This window comes from Giraffa tippelskirchi, chromosome 2, assembly GCF_054371585.1.
Source record: "Giraffa tippelskirchi isolate mGirTip1 chromosome 2, T2T-mGirTip1v1.2.pri, whole genome shotgun sequence".
Lineage (NCBI taxonomy): Eukaryota > Metazoa > Chordata > Mammalia > Artiodactyla > Giraffidae > Giraffa > Giraffa tippelskirchi.
In genome coordinates, this window is record NC_137276.1 from 168,828,470 (window position 1) to 168,848,104 (window position 19,635).

The 19,635-nt window shown below is 35.5% G+C and overlaps 1 protein-coding gene across 12 annotated transcripts in view; it reads left to right on the top strand.

Moving 5' to 3' along the window:
* Positions 1-19,635, top strand: part of POLQ (DNA polymerase theta) — a 107,672-nt gene that overhangs the window by 52,246 nt on the left and 35,791 nt on the right. For 5 of the 12 annotated variants that reach the window (XR_014077333.1, XR_014077331.1, XM_081571853.1 and 2 more), the window contains 5 exons: positions 1,460-4,557; positions 6,965-7,108; positions 8,450-8,646; positions 11,879-12,119; positions 18,055-18,251. Coding sequence is in view for 5 of the 12 variants with exons in the window: in XM_081571853.1 (XP_081427979.1) it covers positions 1,460-4,557; positions 6,965-7,108; positions 8,450-8,646; positions 11,879-12,119; positions 18,055-18,251 (3,877 nt within the window). In the remaining 7 variants the exon portion in view is untranslated. The remainder of the gene's footprint in view (positions 1-1,459; positions 4,558-6,964; positions 7,109-8,449; positions 8,647-11,878; positions 12,120-18,054; positions 18,252-19,635) is intronic. The other 7 variants (XR_014077332.1, XR_014077335.1, XR_014077334.1 and 4 more) reach the window with 2 other exon arrangements.

The window sequence follows — 19,635 nt, forward strand, 5'->3', positions numbered from 1 at the left end:
TGAGGTGTTCCTTCCTCTCTTTGAACAGATGAAACTTATCCTCTAGTAGATTTAGATTTCATGAGGAGGGCTTATATAATATAGAATTCTCCAAGTTCTTGTATGTTTAAAATCGTTTTTCCATAACCTTAATATTTGAAGCACATCTTGGTTGGATGGCCTATACTTTCTTTACTGGGTTTTTTGAAAATGTTATCTCTTTGCTTTGTATGCTGTTTTTGAGATTTCTGATGGGAGTATGATTCTTTTGCCCTTCCAGATATGTAGGCCTTGAGGTTTATTTCCCATATCTTTGAAGTTTGATAGTTTTACTAGGTGTTTTAACTATTTCTTTGGAACAAATTACTTAAGTTAGTGTCTTGAAAGCAACTAGTATTATGTATTATCTCAGAGTTTCTGCAAGTCATGAATTTGGGAGTAACTTTCCTCGTAGCTCTGGTTTAAGTTTCTCATAGGGTTGTAGTCATCTGAAAGGTTGACTTAGATCTGCTTTTAAGGTAATTCACACACATGCTGGCAATTTGGTGTCCAGTTCTACACATGAGCTTCTCCATAGAGCTTCATGACACCCTTATGCCTTGATGGTTGGCTTCCCTCAGAGTGATTGACCCAAGAGAGAGCAAAATGGAAGCTGCAGTGTCTTTTATGGTCTAGCCTCAGTTTTGTAATTGCGGATGAGACGCTAAATTGGTCCCTGTTCTTCTTTCTTCACTAGAAATAGAAGTTTCTTGGCTTCCATAATTTTTATGGAAAATTAAATTTTCCTCATCCTGTTCATCTTGTCTTCATGATATTTCAGTTACATATATGTTTGACTATTCAGGGTATAGAATCTATTATTTTACTATGAAGAGCACTGATATTTTATCAGTCAGTTAGCTTGGCTGAGCTCAAACTTTTCTAGGCAATATCTCAAATCTCTGTTCAGTTGTGTAGATTTTGCCTGGCTGCTTGGAGTCTGCACACACTTGCATAGTTTTGAGGCCAGCTAGATATTTGGGCAGAATTTATATGAAAAATTTTTGGTTCTCCTCTGTATCTCTCAGTTCTGAATTCTCTCGCTTCATTTTGTATCTCTTGTGGTTACTCTGAGCTCTGTTTCACATTCTGTCGATAAACTCCAGTTTTCCATTTAAGGATTCTGTCTTAGTGAGGCCTTCCCTGATGATGCTATTTAAAACTTGCAGAGCCACTCATACCTTTTTGGTGCTTCACTTTTTTTTTTTTACACAACTGTTATTTATCAACAGTTAACACAGTATGTGTTTTAATGTTGTTTTTTTTTTTATTTTCTTATTTTCCCAACTAGAATGTAAGCTCTTTGAGAGTCGATATACTTTCCTCTTGTTCAGTGCTATTTCTTCAGTTCCTAGAAAAGCTCAGATTGATGCTTAATAAATACTTGTATTAATGAATGAATCAATGCATTAATTAATTTCTTTTCCTGTCTCTTGTATAGTACTCGAAAGGCAGTCGATGAGGAAGAGGAAGCCGTTGAAGAGCGTCGAAATATGCGAACTATTTGGGTGACAGGCAGAAAAGGTTTAAGTGAAAGGGAAGCAGCAACCCTTATAGTAGAAGAAGCCAGAATGATTCTGCAGCAGGACTTAGTTGAAATGGGAGTGCAATGGAATCTACATTCCTTTCTAAATTCTGATACACACTCATTGACCAGCAGTGAGTCAGAAGTAAAAGAACACAAATTTATACCTCAAACTAAGAGTTCTTATAAAAGATTGACATCAAAGAAAAAAAGTGACACAATATTTAGTGATTCTGTTAATCATTTACCAGATACCATGCAAGATTTAGATAAAAGTGGAGAACATACAGATTCCTTTTATTATAAATTTCAGGATGGGCATCAAGAGTGTCATCATTCCATCTCCAGAGCAAAAAAACAGGCTTCTTTGAGTATTAAAAAAGGAAAGCTAGGAACCTCTCTGAATGAGAGGAAAGCAAGCACTTTGAAAGCTGTTCAGACTCTCTCGTCAGGGAAAACAAAAAAAAAAGCTTTGAATTTTAGTTCAGAAAAGATGAGAACAACCCCTCAATCTTGGAAACATGGTAAGCATAGAAAACGATCCAGAGACAGTAGCCCTTTGAAAGACACAAAGATGCGTAGAATCAATTTACAAGAACGGACTATGTCTAATTCTATTCATTGTGAAGACTCTTTTACTTTAGATGAGAAGAGTATGGAATTTAGAAGTCCAGAGCCATTTGCTAAAAACATATCTTTCTGTGCTGAGAGAAGATATAACATAGTACCATTTGCATCACAAACAGAACAAAGTTGTTCAAGGAACAATAAAATAGCTAATGATATTCTTGGGGAACACTTTATCACAGGATCTCAGAGTAAACATGTGATTCAAGCCACTAGTGTGGTCAGTGAAAATGGAAGAGGATTAGCTGTTAAATCAGAAAAAAAAAATAAAATGGTGATACAAAATGATTCAAAAATCCAGAATGTTTATGTGACACACCATGACACCCATCCAATTAACCAGTGCCTGGAAAAGCAATTTAATAAAGAGACAAACACTCACACCAAACTGAATAAAACAATAGCAAAACAAATACCCTATGAGACAGACAGCAGTTATATGAATAGAGACTCAAATGTTATTATGAAATGTGAAAGTACAAAGTTTAATTCTGAGGAAAATAAATCAAGTAATCTTAAGGCATCAGGAGATATAAGCAGCACTGAGATACCCAGTGGAGTACATCTACCAAGTGGAGCATTTGCTAAATTAGGAGCCCAGCCTGAGAATATTCTAAATACTCCTAGAGTACAAGGAAAAGCAGATGCTTATGCAGCAGACAGAACTAAAAATAATCATGTTTCTGACTTAGGTTTAGATCTCTGTGGTCTTGAAGATAGTTTCTACCTGGATACTCAGGCAGAGAAAATAATTCAGCAGATAGCAACTGAAAATGCCAACCAAGAAGGACCCAAGGACACCAACCTGTCAACAGGGATGATTCAGAAGAACCTAGATAAACAGAGCTCAATGAGCTCCTTTCAGAAAGGGACTCATGTTGCTTTTCCAGATGAACAGCATTCACTAGGAATGACACATCATTTGAGACATAAGACTGTAGATGTTGTGAAGCAAAGCACTGATTCACATGAGGTTGATAACCTGACTCCAGAAAGCCCAATTTTTTATTCTCCAATACTAGTAGGGGAAAATGGCCCATGTTTTAAAGGCAGTGAACTTTCTGTTACTGACTCCCAATTAAATAGTTTTCTTCAAGGTTATCAAACACAAGAAGCTATGAAGCCAGTTACACCTGTGGTTCCTCAAAAGAGAACTCCTGCTGATACAGAAGTAGAGTGTCTTCCAGTTCCTGAAACAAGTTTGAATTTGAGTGGTAGTTTACTGTTTGACAGTTTCAGTGAAGACTACCTTGTAAAAGAACAACGACCTGACGGACAAGAAAAAGAACACCTTCCTTCTGAAATAACATCAGTCCATTTTGATGATTCTCTGTGTCTACAACCAGAGGGCATAATTGAAAAACCAGATATGAATGAGAATCAAGATAATCAGCAGCCATTGTCTTGTTTCAGTGATGAGTCTATTATATTTTCAGAGATCGATTCTGTCCAGATGGTTGCAGCTTTGGACAATGTAGACATATTTCCTGTCCAAGAGAAACATAATACTGCAGAATCTCTAAAAATACTGAAACTGAGTGATCCAGTGACTGTAGGTAATGATTATTCCCAAAGAGAAGTAATTGGAGGAGATAAAGATAAAAGGTCTCAAAAATCCAAGTTAACTGGCATAAGGCAAGATAATTCATTTCTATGGTCAGGAGCATCATTTGATTTAAGTACAGGACTGCAAAGGGTTTTAGACCAAGTGTCCAGTCCTCTAGAAAATGAAAAGCTAAAATTAACTGCTACAGACTTGCCCGGTTTGAATGGAGAAAATACAGAGGTAAATGACAGACAAGAAGTGATTTCAAATATGAAGCCAAATCAAGCACAAGGAATTCCATTTTCCCCTAAAATTGTAGTAAGAGGCAATATTGAGGCACTACAGACCGATGTCATTCATGGTGAAACCTCCCTCTTGCCTTGTAAAGAAAACTGTATAGTTCATGATAATGGACTCATTCCTCCTACACCTATTCCTTCTGATTCTAAGTTAGCATTTCCAGATATTCTTGGAACATCTGTGAAACTTAAGAAAATTAATAATGGTTTTCAACTTGGTGAAAGTTCTTCATTTGGCTCACCTTCCAATAATAAAAACCATGATTTACATCCAGAGAGTAGAAATGGTTTTAAAGATAACAGTTCTATTACAGACATAAGTTTTTCACCACAGTTACTGCCGAATGAGTCACAGTTAACTCTAGCCTCATGCAGTCCTGAAAGTTTGGCCATAATTGATGTAGCAAGTGACCAAACTCTCTTTCAAACATTCATGAAGGAATGGCAAAGCAAAACTCGATTCTCCATCTCACTGGCTTGTGAAAAGATCAGTAATTTGACATCTTCTAAAAGTGCTACTATTGGTGGTATGTTTAAGCAAGGTAAGATTTTGTTAAAAAAACTTTTACATTTGTATGTAAAATAGTGTGACTGAGACTTGGCAGAATTGGATATTAAATGTAATAAATTTGTTCAAAGTTTAAGTTTCTCCTGTGTAGGTTTACATGTAGAACAGCCTTATTGTTCAGTGCAACTAGGTTAGTAATAATAACCCTCTGGTATAAGAGATGGGGGACATCTGGACACATGGGTAGGAGAGCTGAGCAGTGAGGCCAAGAGCTCAAGCTGGTAGACTGAAAAAGTGCAGACCACTAGGACACTGTTTGTTTCTCTGGCTCTGATCTGTTGTTGTGCCTGGGGTCTATCAATCATGTGTCTGCCTCCTTCCAAGCAGGCCAGAGAGCCCATCTAAACAGCCTTGCTATAGCAGCTCCCCATAGGAGTTCCATAGCAGCGTTGTCTCCCAAGTCACTGACCCAGCAGCCAGGCTTATTGCTACTGGAGACACCATAGCTGGTGTGTCTGGTTCAGAGGCCAGAATTAGAACAGTGTTTGACAGCTTAATGCTTGGGTGTGCCAGGAACCTGTCTCTCAAATAGCAGCTCTTTCTTCTATGCCATTCTCGGGTTTCCCCTGGCTGAGGCCATAGGGCTTTTCCGTTTGGTTGTCTTGTTCATCTCTTTATTTTGTGAGGCTCTATGGAGGTTTCTCATACCTAGTCTGCTGCTTTAGCTCTTGGTCATGCCTGGTGTTAGTGTAAAGTGTGCTGAGCTTTTCCATTAAACACAACATTTCTCTAAGAAATCATATATACATATATATATATGAAATAATCATATATACATATATAAAATAGTTTGAATATAAGTTTTTAAAATTTAAGATGTATATTTTGAATATGGTTCAGCTTTTTTATTGCACCTTAATGATATGGTATTAATTAATTAATTAAAATATAACTGATTTACAATATTGAATTAGTTTTGGGTATACAGTAATTTGGGTATATAATGATTCAGTTTTTTATAGATTATATTCCATTTAATGTAATTGTAACATAATGGTTCTATTTCCCTTTTCTGTACAATATATTCTTATAGCTGACTTATACATTGTAGTTGGTGCTAATTAACCTTCTACTGTTATCTTGCCCCTCACACCTCCTTTTCCTCAACCACTGATTTACTCTCTTTATCTGTGAGTCTGTTTAGTTATATTCATTTGTTTAATTCTTTAGGTTCCACATATAAATAATAATATACAGTATTTGTCTTTCTGTCTGACTTATTTTACTCAGGTCCATTCATGTTGTTGCAAATGGCAGACATGGTTTGTATTAATTATCATTGCTCATGAATTATTTTCTCTTAAACTGTAATATCCTTATTCACTTATGTCATAACAGAAGTACATAACAAATAGACACTATATTTTCACAGTGTGTATTAGCTATGTTTTCCAAGACTTATCTCAAGTAGAATTTATACCTCCACTGATAGTCATGAATTCTGTATTGCGATGTTGACCCCAAAGCCTCACAGGACTCTTCCAGGTTTTCAGAGAATTGAAACTTTTAGTCAAATAATACCATGTATTCCTGTCTTATTTCATGACAGTAATGATTCAGTATTATGGGGGATAGCTGTAGTCAGCTTGACAAACTGTTGTGGAAATCAAAGATTTGATGAAATTTCTTAAATCTCTATATTTATGAATGAATTTGTTCATAAAGTTCTAAGTATTTGTTTGATACTCAATTCAGGAAACATATGTGTTAATGACAAGTTTTATGTACTTTCAGTGTTAACTAGCTCTATTTTTCATCCAACAAACAAAATTGAGTACATTTTCTGTGCTAGCAGTTAGAAAGATTAAAAACATTCACTTAAATTTAACAAATATGTGCTAGTTATTTTCCAGGTATTTGGGATATAAATGTAAATAAGATAGATTAGTTGTTGACCTAATATTTTTGACCAGCGTCTTTGGAATTGAAGGTGTATTATTTTAGGAAAAATGTTGACTGCATGTACAAAATCGGACCTAATTTTTAACTAAGAACTAGGACTCTTGGTTTTTCTGGAGTTTCTAAGTGTTAAAAGTTTCTGAGTTTGCTGTAAAATTTTTGTGGTGTGCAAGTGGTCTTTATTTTTGAGTTATAAAAATTCAAAATGCAGCTTTTGAAAAACTTGAAGTTAATTTTAAACTTAGTCATTATTACAGATCTCTTTTTAAGAAGTCTTTGGTAGATTTTTCATAGTGACAATTTTATCTTAATTAATGGGATGCCTAGAAAGATCTTATAAATATCTAAAAATGACTATCCATATAATGCATATTGTAGGGGATCTGAAAAATTTGCTTATCAAATGGTTTTTATTATCATATTTAATGTTCAATTTAATGACTTTTAGAGATTTTTAACTATTTCACTTTGCATTTACATAGTTAGTTTACCTCAAGAAGCCTCTATTAGACATGATGGATTTCCTGTTAAAGGTTGTGATGACATCTTGGTGGTTGGGCTTGCAGTATGCTGGGGTGGAAAAGATGCTTACTATTTTTCACTGCAGAAGGAACAAAAGCATTCTGGTAAGTAATCACTATTTGGCTAAGTTATTTTATAATTTTAATGCAACCTCTATGAGAGTAGTGACTTTTTTCTTGAAAATAGTCTCCTGATGCTTACCTAGACTTTTGTTTTTAATAATAAGAAAAACTTTTTCATTTTTTAAAAAATCCTGGCTATTATGTACATTATTTCACATATTAACTGGAATAATGTTTTAAGAAGCACCCTTCAACCCCCCCTTTCTCCCTTCTTGTCACACGGGGCTATTAATACTATGTTTTCTTTCTGGGGCTCAGTTGAGTTTAGTTCAGTCGCTCAGTCATGTCCGACTCTTTGCGACCCCATGAATTGCAGCACGCCAGGCCTCTCTGTCCATCACCAACTCCCGGAGTCTACCCAAACCCATGTCCATCGAGTCAGTGATGCCATCCAATCATCTCATCCTCTGTCGTCCCCATCTCCTCCTGCCCCCAATCCTACTCAGCATTAGGGTCTTTTCCAATGAGTCAGCTCTTCGCATGAGGTGGCCAAAGTATTGGAGTTTCAGCTTCAACATCAGTCCTTCCAGTGAACACCCAGGATTGATCTCCTTTAGGATGGATTGATTGGATTCTGGGGCTAGTGGAGCCTTAAAGACTTGCTGGCCACCTAGAAAATTTGTTTCTGAAGACTGGATCAAAGGAGTTTCTTTCCAGGCTTTTTTCCTCCTATTTGATATATCTGGAACTCATTTAGAGGCAGTGATGAGCTAGACATCTACACTAGTTGAATCACACAGCCTTTGGAAAAGTCTTAGAGTTAAAAGGATATGATCTAGTAATAATTTGTGAGCTGATTATGGTGGTTGGATACCTAGTTGATTATTAGGTTTTAGGAGCAGCATTAATAAGGAAACATTTTAAAAGATGCTGTATAATGTCTATTCCTAAGTAAGCATGAAATATTTTCAGTTGTTTTGTAGGAAAACATCTTATGGTGAATAGTTACTTGAACTTCTTTTATTTTAGATGTAGTTTTATACATTCATACTAAACTTCCTTGTAAAATGAGTTCCTTTTTTTACTTCCAAATAACTTTTTTGTCTTTAATTTCACATTCTGAGAAATGTAGATTTATTTTTAGAATCTTAATGTTTAGAATTTTTTCCCACCTAATTAGAGCATTATAAATCAACTAGCCCAAACCTTAATTTTTAGATTACAAAATACTGCATCCGTATAGCCAACATGACCTGGATAATAAGGTCCTGCCGAACTAAACTCTGAGGCTTTTGAGTCTTTTTCAGTCTTAGCACTAAAGATTGCTACTTCAAATGAATGTGTGTACTTTTTGCCTTAAAACTTCTTTTCTTTTTTTAAAAGAAATTAGTGCCAGTTTGATCCCACCTTCTCTGGATCCAAGCCTGACTGTGAAGGATAGATTGTGGCACCTTCAATCTTGCTTTCACAAGGAATCTGATAAAGAACGTTCTGTTATCATCTATGACTTCATCCAGAGTTATAAAATTCTTCTTCTGTCTTGTGGCATCTCCCTGGAACAAAGTTACGAAGATCCTAAGGTTTCTTGTCTTATTTAAATAATTTTTGCATACTTCAAAAAATATTTCAATGTTTACAGTTAATTCTTAAATGACTTAGTATTTATTTAGCTTCATCATTGCAGCTTAAGTATTTTAGGGTAGTCATTCCTTTGTCCAGTAATCTCATTCATCCAGAACAGGTTATTATTAACACCAGATGCCTCTGTGTAGATAAAAACAGAGATGTTATAAATTCTAAGCACTAAAGTTCGTATCTTTTTTCAGAGACTTAAAAAGTTTTCATTTTGGTCATATGTTCTAAATTTTCTGTCTCATAGTAAGTTAGAAATGAAAGGAGAACTGTAAGATTTAGATACATGATAGCAGGATATTTCAAATATTCATGACGAAAGAGGCAGAAAATAGTAAAAGCGTATATAGATATAAGAGATCACAAAGGATAGTAGTTAGAGGCCATTTAGCATAGGGATAAATGGCCTTATTAACCCATGAGAACTTTTCCATATAATAGCAAATTGATACACTGTTTATAAAGATGACTGAATTATTAAGGAAAGAGTAACTTACGTTTTTGTAATACACACTTACATGATTATACATAAACATATAATGCACTTTCAGAAGACATTTATCTATTGGATCATAGCCCTGAAAGGGATATCATTTTTTTCCCCTTTGTGAGACTGGAATACATGAGGTGTGTGGAATATTAATTGAATTGAGATATGATATTAATTGGTTGTTACCAACATAGTCAATGATAATAAGATAATTCTTTAGTTTCTTTAGCTTTCTTGGCAGAGATGTTTGAGGGCATTGGGGCTTCCCTGGTAGCTTAGCTGGTAAAAAATTTACCTGCAATGCGGGAGACCCCGGTTTGATTCCTGGGTCGGGAAGATCCACTGGAGAAGGGATAGCCTACCCACTCCAGTATTCTTGGGCTTCCCTGGTGGCTCCGCTGGTAAAGAATCTGCCTGCAATGCAGGAGACCTGGCTTTGATCCCTGGGTTGGGCAGATCCACTGGAGAAGGGAATGGCTATCCACTCCAGTGTTCTGGCCTGGAGAATTCCATGGATTGTGTAGTCCACGGGGTCGCAAAGAGTTGGACACAACTGAGCAACTTTCACTTCACTTGAAGGCATTATCAGGTAAACTAATGATACTGTCTTTTCTATATTTCAAACCAGCCTTTGTTTATGTGATACATCTCATATAGTTTCTTTTTATTTATTTATTTTTTCTCATATAGTTTCTAAACTGACTTTTTACTGGATATAAAAGGTTATCATTTAATTTTGATGTTTCAGAGTCCAAAATGAGAATATGGGTAATATGAGCTTCTTAAAACTACAGTAGCTTCCCAGATTTATATAGCAACTTTGGTGTAAACCATTTGAAATATTTCATACTTGGTTTTACTAATCATAGCATTTTTGATATAAGAGAAACTATTAATTGATAAAATTTCACTTTTATAAGAAACATTTGCCAACTTTTACATCAAACTATCTTATTCAGTACCTCTAAAAGGGTTCTGATCACTAGTTTCTAATGGTGGGGGCCTGTTGGTGTACCACTAACAGTTCTCTGGATACTAGCTGGATGTCCAACAGTTCAGCTCAATTCTGTTACTGTCTACCTGGAAATAGCATCAAATCCCATAGGCTAAGGGCTCAGTCCCACAAGACCCCAACTTCAGTCACTAGTTGGAAGCCCAGCTTATTAACTGTGCTTCTGGTCAACCAGCTGTAAATAAATTAGATTCCCATAACTCCCTCCTTGAGTTTGGTTAATTTGTTAGAGGAGCTAACAAATTAGTGGTTTACTCACTAGATTAGTGGCTTATTACAAAGGATATTAAAGGTCACAGATCAACAGCCAAATGAAGAGATGTATAGGGCGAGGTTTGTAAGAAGAGGTGTGGAGCTTCTGTCCTTTCTAGGCTTGCCACTCTCCCCGAGTCTTCATGTGATTACCAACCCAGAAGCTCTTTGAACCCTTCCTTTTGGGTTCCTGTGGAGGCTTCATTATACAGGCACAATTGATCAAATCATTGGCCATTGGTGATCAGTTACTCTTTAGCCTGTTCCTCTAACCAGGAGTTAGAGGAGGTGAAACTGAAAGTTCCAGCCTTCCTGTCACAGGATTGATTATCCCCTGGCAACCAGCCTGCATTCTTAGGTGACTTAGGGGTACTCCAAGACACTGTATTAGCATAACTAAAGATACCTGTATCTCTCTTGTGAGAGCTCAGTGTGTCCAACTCTTTGTGATCCTTTAGACTGTAGTCCATCAGCCTCCTCTGTCCATGGGATTTTTCAGGCAAGAATACTGGAGTGGGTTGCCATTTCTTCCTCCAAGGGATCTTCCTGACCCTGGAATCGAACCTGCATCTGCTGCATCACAGGCAGATTCTTTACCTGCTGCGCCATCTGGGAAGCCCTCCTTATCTCTGTTGAGAAGACCCAATTTATATTTCTTATTATAATATACAAGATTGTGCCCCCCTGTAAAACTGAATTCTTAGCCTATAAAAGAAGTAACCGAGTCATATAGTAATGCTTGAAATTATGAACAAGGTTTAGATTCCTTGTTCTAAATCAAATTTCAAACTGCTTGAATCTAGTGTTAGAAAATGGAGGTCTTCTAGTCTCATAGGGAAGCTAAGAATAGCAGTCAAATCACAGGTTGGATGGTCATGGTGACAGGTCCTCATCTTTAAGAGAAAGTCTGTATGCATTCTAAAATACTGCATGTGAACATGTAATGGTTAAATGTTTATGTCTCACTTCTTCCTATGTTGAAAATTAAATAAACCTAAAACTATATTGGCCTATTTTTATTATAATAGTAGGCAAGCCAAAGTCAGCCTTAATGGAAAAGAAACCCAGCTGCATTTTCAGAAATACGATTTTTGTTAGCTCAGAGGCATTTGATTTTCAAGCTGACTTCTGAAGTAAATCAGCAGGCACATTGCAGTAATGGAAAAGTATTACTTTTTCTTGTTTGAAGGTCACTGCTCTTATTGGTTAAAAAAAAAAAAGTTATTTTTTAATACCAATTATCCTTTCCTTATCCTGGTACAGTTGTCCTTTCCTTCTCTCCTGGGAAGACCACTGAATAAGTATTAAGTGTATTAAGTAAAAATGAATGAGATTAAAAATGAGCTTTCTTTTTCCCCTTTAAATTTAAGGATACAGAAATGTCTTTGGAAAATCAAGAAAATATTCTGATTGTTATCCCATTCAGGTAGCATGCTGGTTACTAGATCCAGATTCCAAGGAACCGACTCTTCACAGCATAGTTTCCCGTTTTCTTCCTCATGAGCTTCCACTCCTGGAAGAGATAGAGACTGGCCAAGGAATTCAAAGCTTAGGGCTGAATGTCAACACTGAGCATTCTGGACGATACAGAGCATCTGTAGAGTCCATTCTCATCTTCAACTCTATGAATCAGCTTAATTCTTTGTTGAAGAAGGAAAACCTTCAAGGTAAAAAAACATTTCCTGGCATTTTTATGATGTTGTAAGACCGGGGATAGTTCTGTATTTAGCCACTCTGTCACAGGTGGATAAATTACCCTTTTTTTTTAATATAAGTTATACTTTTTATGCAAACCTTTTCTTTTGATTGTCTAGTGCAGGAATCAACATAATTTTTTCTGTAAAAGGCCAACAGTGACTAGTTTTGGTTTTGTAGGCTAGATGATCTCAATCATGAATATTCAACTCTGCCATCATAACATGAAAGCAGCTATAGACAGTATGAAAATGAGTGTTCCAATAAATCTTTATTTACAAGAACAGACATCTGGCCCCAGATTGGCCATAGTTTGCTGACCTCTGGCTCTACTATAATGAAGTAAGTGAGGGCATTTTAGTCATTTATTCCTAGTTTTGTATTTGAATGGTATCAAATGGTTTTATAAATACACTTACAATGTATCTTTTATGGATTTAAAACAATGAACTATTTTTTTTGTAGAATTCTTTAACAGTTATTTTTTTCAGCAAAGCGTATTCATGTGAATCTTTTTTCCCTTGTGAGAAAGTGTGGATTTATTGTGCAGGCTGCTGGCCCAGATTGTCTACCTTGACTTCAGAGAGCATAATATATGCTTATGGTAAAAATGATGAAGTGAAACAAGGTTGGCTTCATTGTGAAGAGATATAAACCATAGATTTATTGGCTAATTAATTAATATTACAAACAGGAGACTGATGAATTCATGAAGAGTAGGGCTTGAATCTGCATTATTTATTTATGAGGGACCTTGGGCAAGCTACTTTAACTCTCTTAAGTCTAGTTCTTATTTTGAAAGTGTTAAATGAGACAGAGAACTTAGTACTTGTCACACATTAGGCACTTGTTGCTGTTGTTCTTCAGTTGCTAAGTCATGTCTGACTCTTTGTGACCCCATGGACTGCAAGTGCACCAGGCTTCTCTGTCCTTCACCATCTCCTGGAGTTTGCTCAGACTCAGTTGAGTCAGTGATGCTATCCAACTGTCTTGTCCCCTGTCATCCCCTTCTCCTCCTGCTCTCAGTCTTTCCCAGCATCAGGGTCTTTTCCAATGAGTTGATTCTTCACATCAGCTGTCAAAGTATTGGAGCTTCAGCTTCAGCCTCAGTCCTTCCAGTGAATATTCAGGATTGTATTAGTTGATAATTATTATTACTTCTAGCACAAACCCTCTGTGCTGGTTATAAAGTTCTCCCTGACATTACTGGGATAAAATAATACAAAAGGACAGACTGGCTTATTTGCTCACAGGAGATTTGATTAAGTGATGTTAATTAGCAGCTCTTCAACAGGCATTGGAGTATTTCAAACTCAACCTTTCTAAGCCAATGTAGGCAGTAAAGAATTTGGAGTACACAGCACACCTTCCTCAGAACTACTTCTACATTCATGGACAATAATGCTGAATGAACATAGCTAATTCCCTCTTAGTCTGATTAGTCTGCCTCTAGGATAGGCGTCCTGGGTAGTCTGTATAATTTCTAGACACTGACTTTTGATGATGGTGATATGAATTAGTCTGTAATTTTTTAGACATTTATTGCCCATTACCAGATTTGTAAGTTTTTCAGTCTGATTGGGAGGGGACTATTCCATTAAAAGATAATCTTTTGCCTATAAAAAAAAATAAAGGCTGACACTGCTTTTCAGACAAGTGTAAGAAACCCTCTACATGTATAATTTTTAGCTTTCACAGTATGTTTTCTATGTGCCTTCAAAACTTTTTTTTCCCTGTAAATTTTCAGAAGTGGGTGACCAGGAGGTGTTAAATGCATTCTTGTACAGTGTTAAATATTTCTTATTCAAAGAATACATAGAATTGAAGTACATTGAAATAAGGGAAGTTTGGAGAGAGAATGTGGACAGCCATCACATTTTATTTGGAAATGATTATTTCAGGATGCGCTTGTTAGTTTTAGTAGGCCTCCAGAATCGTCATCTTTTTCTCTTCTCATCATCTTGCCTGTTGGGGAGGTGTGTTCTAGCTGACTTTCTCCCAGTAGAGAGCTGATTTTTGTTGAGTATGAATAAATATTAATAACAGAATGTGTCTTTGCTTAATTTGACCCCAGGACAAAGTGTCCTGTTCTCTTCACATTGATCAATTTGCTCTTTTTTAAAGTAGTTTGAACATAGATGAGATGATTTTTTTAGGTATGGAGTTGATTTCTCTCTTTTTCAATGGACCTCAGCCGCACGGATTTATATTAGTCATAATCTTATTTTTCATTAACACTTCATCATTGGTCCATGTAGGTCTTCTTTTTATTCACTGTTATTTTAATAATATAATGAGTAACTGTTAACTCACATTAACAATTTAGACATTTGTCTACCTGGATGCTCCTCTTTCCTTATACATCGTAAGTTTTATGTTTATCATTCCCTTATTTTCTTAATATGCATAAGTCCAAACAATATATTATTTGGTTTTGGTTGTTTTTGAACTTTATAAAACATCTGTCACACTATGTCTTGTTTTACTTGCTTAGCATCATGTTGGGAAGATTCATGCATATTATTGCAAGTATCTGTAGTTTACTTATTTTCACTGCTGTGTAATGTATCACTGTGTGTGTGTGCATGTATACATGCATGCACACCAAAATATATTTATCCATTTTCCTATAGATGAATGCTTAGGTTGTCTCTAGTTTTGTTTTCTTTTATTTTTTGTTCTGCTATACGAAATAGTTCTATATAAATATTCTTGTAAATTTACATGTCTCTTGCTACATTGGGTAAGAATTTCTTTTGGCTGTAGAATTGCTCCATCTTGGAGATGGGAGTATTCTACTTTTCAAGATTATGGTAAGCTGTTTTTCAGAGTGGTTGTACAAAATTTGTCCTTTCAACAGCAATGTGAAAGAAATCTTGCTGATTACATTGTCTCTACTTTGCAAATTCATTGGTTGTAAATGACTGTAATTTTTCTTTCTTGTGCTTTGTTTTGGTAAGAGAGTTATTCCAGTTTCATGGAATGAGTTGATGAATATAGCTTCTTTTTATTTTGGAGGAGTTTATATGTCATAGGGATTATGTTAGTCTTTGAAAGTTTGTAAAATTTGCCTATAAACTTTCTTTGTGGAAGTGTTTTTAACTACTACTTTGACTTCTTTAATAACTGTTAGGTTATTCAATTATATCTTTTTGCTTGTGTTTTAGTAGCTATATATTTTTAAAGAATTTATCTAAAGGTATTGCTGATTTTTTTCTTTTTTATATCTCTCATTTGTTATGCTTTTTCTTTCATAATATTATTGTTTAATTGCAGTAGAAGTTTATCCAATTTTTCAGTGTTTTCAAAAAACCAACTTTTACTGTTGATCTTTCTTGTTGTTTTTGTTTTCTGTTTCATTGATTTCTGTGAACTTTTATATAATCTCTTTTCTTCTAGTTCCCCTGACTTTATTTGCAGTCCTTTTTCTAAATTCTTAAGTTTGATATTATGCTCATTACTTTTCAAATCACATTTTTCTTTTCTAATATAATTATTTAAGGCTATAATTTTCTCAAAAGTTCTACTTTCATTATATCTTACAAATTTTGACATGTAATGTTTTCGTTGTTTTATCCTAAACATTTAAAATTTTCTGGTGTGACTTTTTTAGATGGATAAATTATAAGATTATTTTTAATTCTCAAATAGTTGAAAACTTATTTTATACTTTTTTATTATTACATTCAATCTCTATTGTGTTGTAGAGAATATGTTTGTATAATAGCCATTCTTTGAAGTTCTTTGAGAATTGTTTTGTAACCTAAAACTTGAATTATTGTGTATGTGCACATAAGAAAATAGGTATAGTAATTCTGGATGCAGACTTTTATAAATGTCTGTTAATTCAGTGTTGTTTAAATCATCTATATCTAATTTTCCCTATAGTTTAGGCAATGTTAATTTTATAGCACATTTGAGACTGCTTTATTAGGTGCATACAGGTTTAAATTGGTGTATTTTCCTGGTACATTAACTCTGTCACTATGTTTGACTAGCTCTACCACTAATAGGATTTTTATTCCTAATCATCTGTTTTTTGTGAATGACTATGGCAGCGTCAACTTTCTTTTGATTAGTTGCTTGCCTCATACATCTTTTTTCTGTCCCTTTAAATCTTCTAGATCCTTATGCTTTAGGTGTGTCTTATAAACAAAGTATAGCTTATTTCTTTTTCAAACTAGCAGTTTTTTCCCACAAATTTGGCAGTTTATAATTATTTGTGTGTTTCTGTTCATTGTGATTATTGACATATCACATTTTCCTGCTGTTTTGTTTGTATTCATGTTCTTTGATTTTGTATATAGTTTTTTTTTAATTTATTTAATTTTTAATTGAAGGATAATTGCTTTACAGAATTTTGATGTTTTTTTGTCAGACCTCTGAATTTGTATATCGTTTATTCATAGCTGTGGTCTGTTCTAACTCTAATGATTCTATAGCTGCAAGTCTTAGGGGATCAGTGGAGCGCTCCAGGGTTTGCTGGGTGGGGGGGTGCCTTCCTCTGGAAAGACTTTGCTCTGGTTTCGGCTTGTTACTAAAATGAACTACACTGCATTCAAGGCCTGCATTAGCTTTTCTTGAGAGTTTTGGTTCAGAACAGGAGCCTGAGAATCAGCTTCTCCTTTTCTTGCTACTCCAAAGATGTGTTATCCCCTCAGCCCTTTAGGGTAAGACTTCATTCACATTGCAGCCCTATTTCTTCCTACTGTCTGTGAATCCAGGCTGGCTTCCTATCACTCCTGACTCTTCTTTTTCTGACCCTAGTTCCTTGTTTCTCTAGTTGCATATCCCGTGAATTTCTGCTCTGACTCCAAGCCTCTGAAGCCAGGCTCTGACTGCCCATATCTTCTCCTGCCATCAGAGGCTAGTAGCTCTCACTTGTTTGTTTGCTTTTGGTGGTGGTTACAGGTATCCTTTGGGATTTCTCCTACTGATTGAGACCAGGAGTGCCTTAAAGAATGTGTGTATGTGGAACTGGGGAAGACAGGCCAGGGTTACACAGAGTCCTAGTGACCCATAACACTGAAAGTAGAAATCTTTGCTATGGATTTTTCTTGATAAATTTAGGATAGCATTTCCCATAGAGTGTTCTATGAACACACTCTTTTCATGATGTTAATAAATATTAAACAGATAAAGGGCTTTATAGTCAAATGAGTTCAGTCTTTTGATTAAAACAAACATTAAAATAGTTGTCTTTGTTTAGTTCTACTCAGAGCCTTTGATATATTAACAGGCATCGTGAACATCTAAGAGTAGTATATGAATGCTGAAATTCATGGTATACAGTGTCTCTCAATCCCAACCTTTCTTAGAGTATTTTTGAGACTAATATGCTAATGAACATACTAGGGAAACTGACTTAGAATGACTGTTCTGTTGAGAAATGTTAGCAGAAGGAAAAATACTCTGATTCCTTACTTCAGGAATCTTACTTATCCTTTCCTCTTAAAACACTGGAAAATATAAAACCTTTATATTTAGCTTTGTGCAAGCCTGCATACCATGGGACCAGGAGTATTGGAAATTATTTTGGGGAATTAACCTTTTATAGTCAGCAAATAAAATTGGCTACCTTGTGTTTTACTAAAAGTAGAAACAGAAACATCATCTTGGGAGAAATGCAGTCACTTACAATTCAGACTGTTCATAAGGTTGCCTGTTTTACCCTCTGAATAGACACAGATAGTAGTCCAAAGCTTAAATGGAAAAGTGGAATGTACTTTAATACCTTTCACTGATGGTTTGAGAATGTGGCTCAGGAGACTGGATCTTGAAGGATAGTTTAGTAGCATCTTTGATTTTCCCGGAAAAATGCTATGTATATAGGTAGTGATGCTGAACTAGTCACTTAGCTGGAGAATTAATGTTTTTTGCTTTCTTTGTTTTTTTTTTTCCTTCCAGATGTTTTCTGTAAAGTGGAAATGCCCTCCCAGTACTGCCTAGCCTTGCTAGAACTAAATGGAATCGGCTTTAGTACTGCAGAATGTGAAAGTCAGAAACACATAATGCAAGCCAAACTGGATGCAATTGAGATGCAGGCCTATCAACTAGCTGGCCATAGTTTTTCCTTCACCAGTTCAGATGACATTGCTGAGGTTGTATAATGGGAATGGAGAATTTAGAAAGTCATTTTCTGAGCAAAAAAATGGTTTGTGTGTATATATTTCATAAACGTGTTTACCTAAACACCAAAGACCAATAAAATAAAACAATTGGTTAACCAGAATACTTTGGAGATGTATTCCAATATCTCCTTTGTATGTTTTTATTTATGAGTAGAAAGGTAGTGAAGAAGTATCCTAGAATGTGTGTTTCATGAGGAGATTTGCCTGGTACAGAAGAGGCACTCAGTAAATATTTGTTGTGCAGATGAGATCTTTAATAGTACTTGTATAACAGTATAGATGTTTCTCCATGAAGTTAGTCATTTCATGAACTCTCACTCTTCCTCACTGCAAAATTATATACTTTTCTTAGATATTAGTGAAAAAGGGATTTGGGGGACTCTTTGCTTTTTTAACCTACAATATTTTTATTGCCTTATGTAAATTTTACATAGTTTACCCTCCCCCTCCAATAGTTTGTATTGTGTTCTTTCCCCATACTCCACAAAGGATGGTTGAGTTGTTTTGGAAGAGTTACTGATAGATGGGTGCTTATACTTGATAGCTTTGAAGTTTTGTTGTTTTCTAGCTGTGATTCAGTTTTATAGCATGTTGGTAAATATTTCAGAGACTCTTCTGTTTATTCCTTAACTCCATGATTTTGGGCCACTTTATCAATCCTTTACATCTCAGTAAAATACTTCATAGTAGAAATACCTCATGGAGTTGTGAGAAATAAAAAAGAAAAGTACACCATTCCATGTTCGATGCATGAGACAAGGGCTCAGGGCCAGGGCAATGGGATGACCCAGAGGGATGGGATGGGGAGGGAGGAGGGTGGGGGGTCCAGGAAGGGGAACACATGTAAACCCATGGCTGATTCATGTCAATGTATGGCAAAAACTATTACAATATTGTAAAGTAATTAGCCCCCAACTAAAATAAATAAATTTATTAAAAAAGAAAAGTAAAATACTTAGAACAATACCTGTCTGATAGTAAATATTCAATAAATATTATATAAAGGGCATAAGAATGCCTCCCCTTTTAAGCCACAGAGTTATGTGTTTTTAAAAAATGAGAAACTAGCTAATCTTGTTCAGTTGGTAAGTCGTGTCTGACTCTGTGACCTCACGGACTGTAGCACACCAGGCTTCTCTGTCCTCCGCTGTCTCCTAGAGTTTGCTCAAATTTGTGTTGAGTTGGCAATGCTATCTAACATATCTTAATGAAAATATATAAATGAATGAGTTGAGAGAGTAGATAGTGTTCTGAATTGCCTAAGTTGGAACCCCTCTAGTATGAACTAGTGAGTTTTAGGTATCTGTGTTTTAGAGAACTCCCTCTGCCCTAGAGCCTAGATCTCTGTTCTTTATAA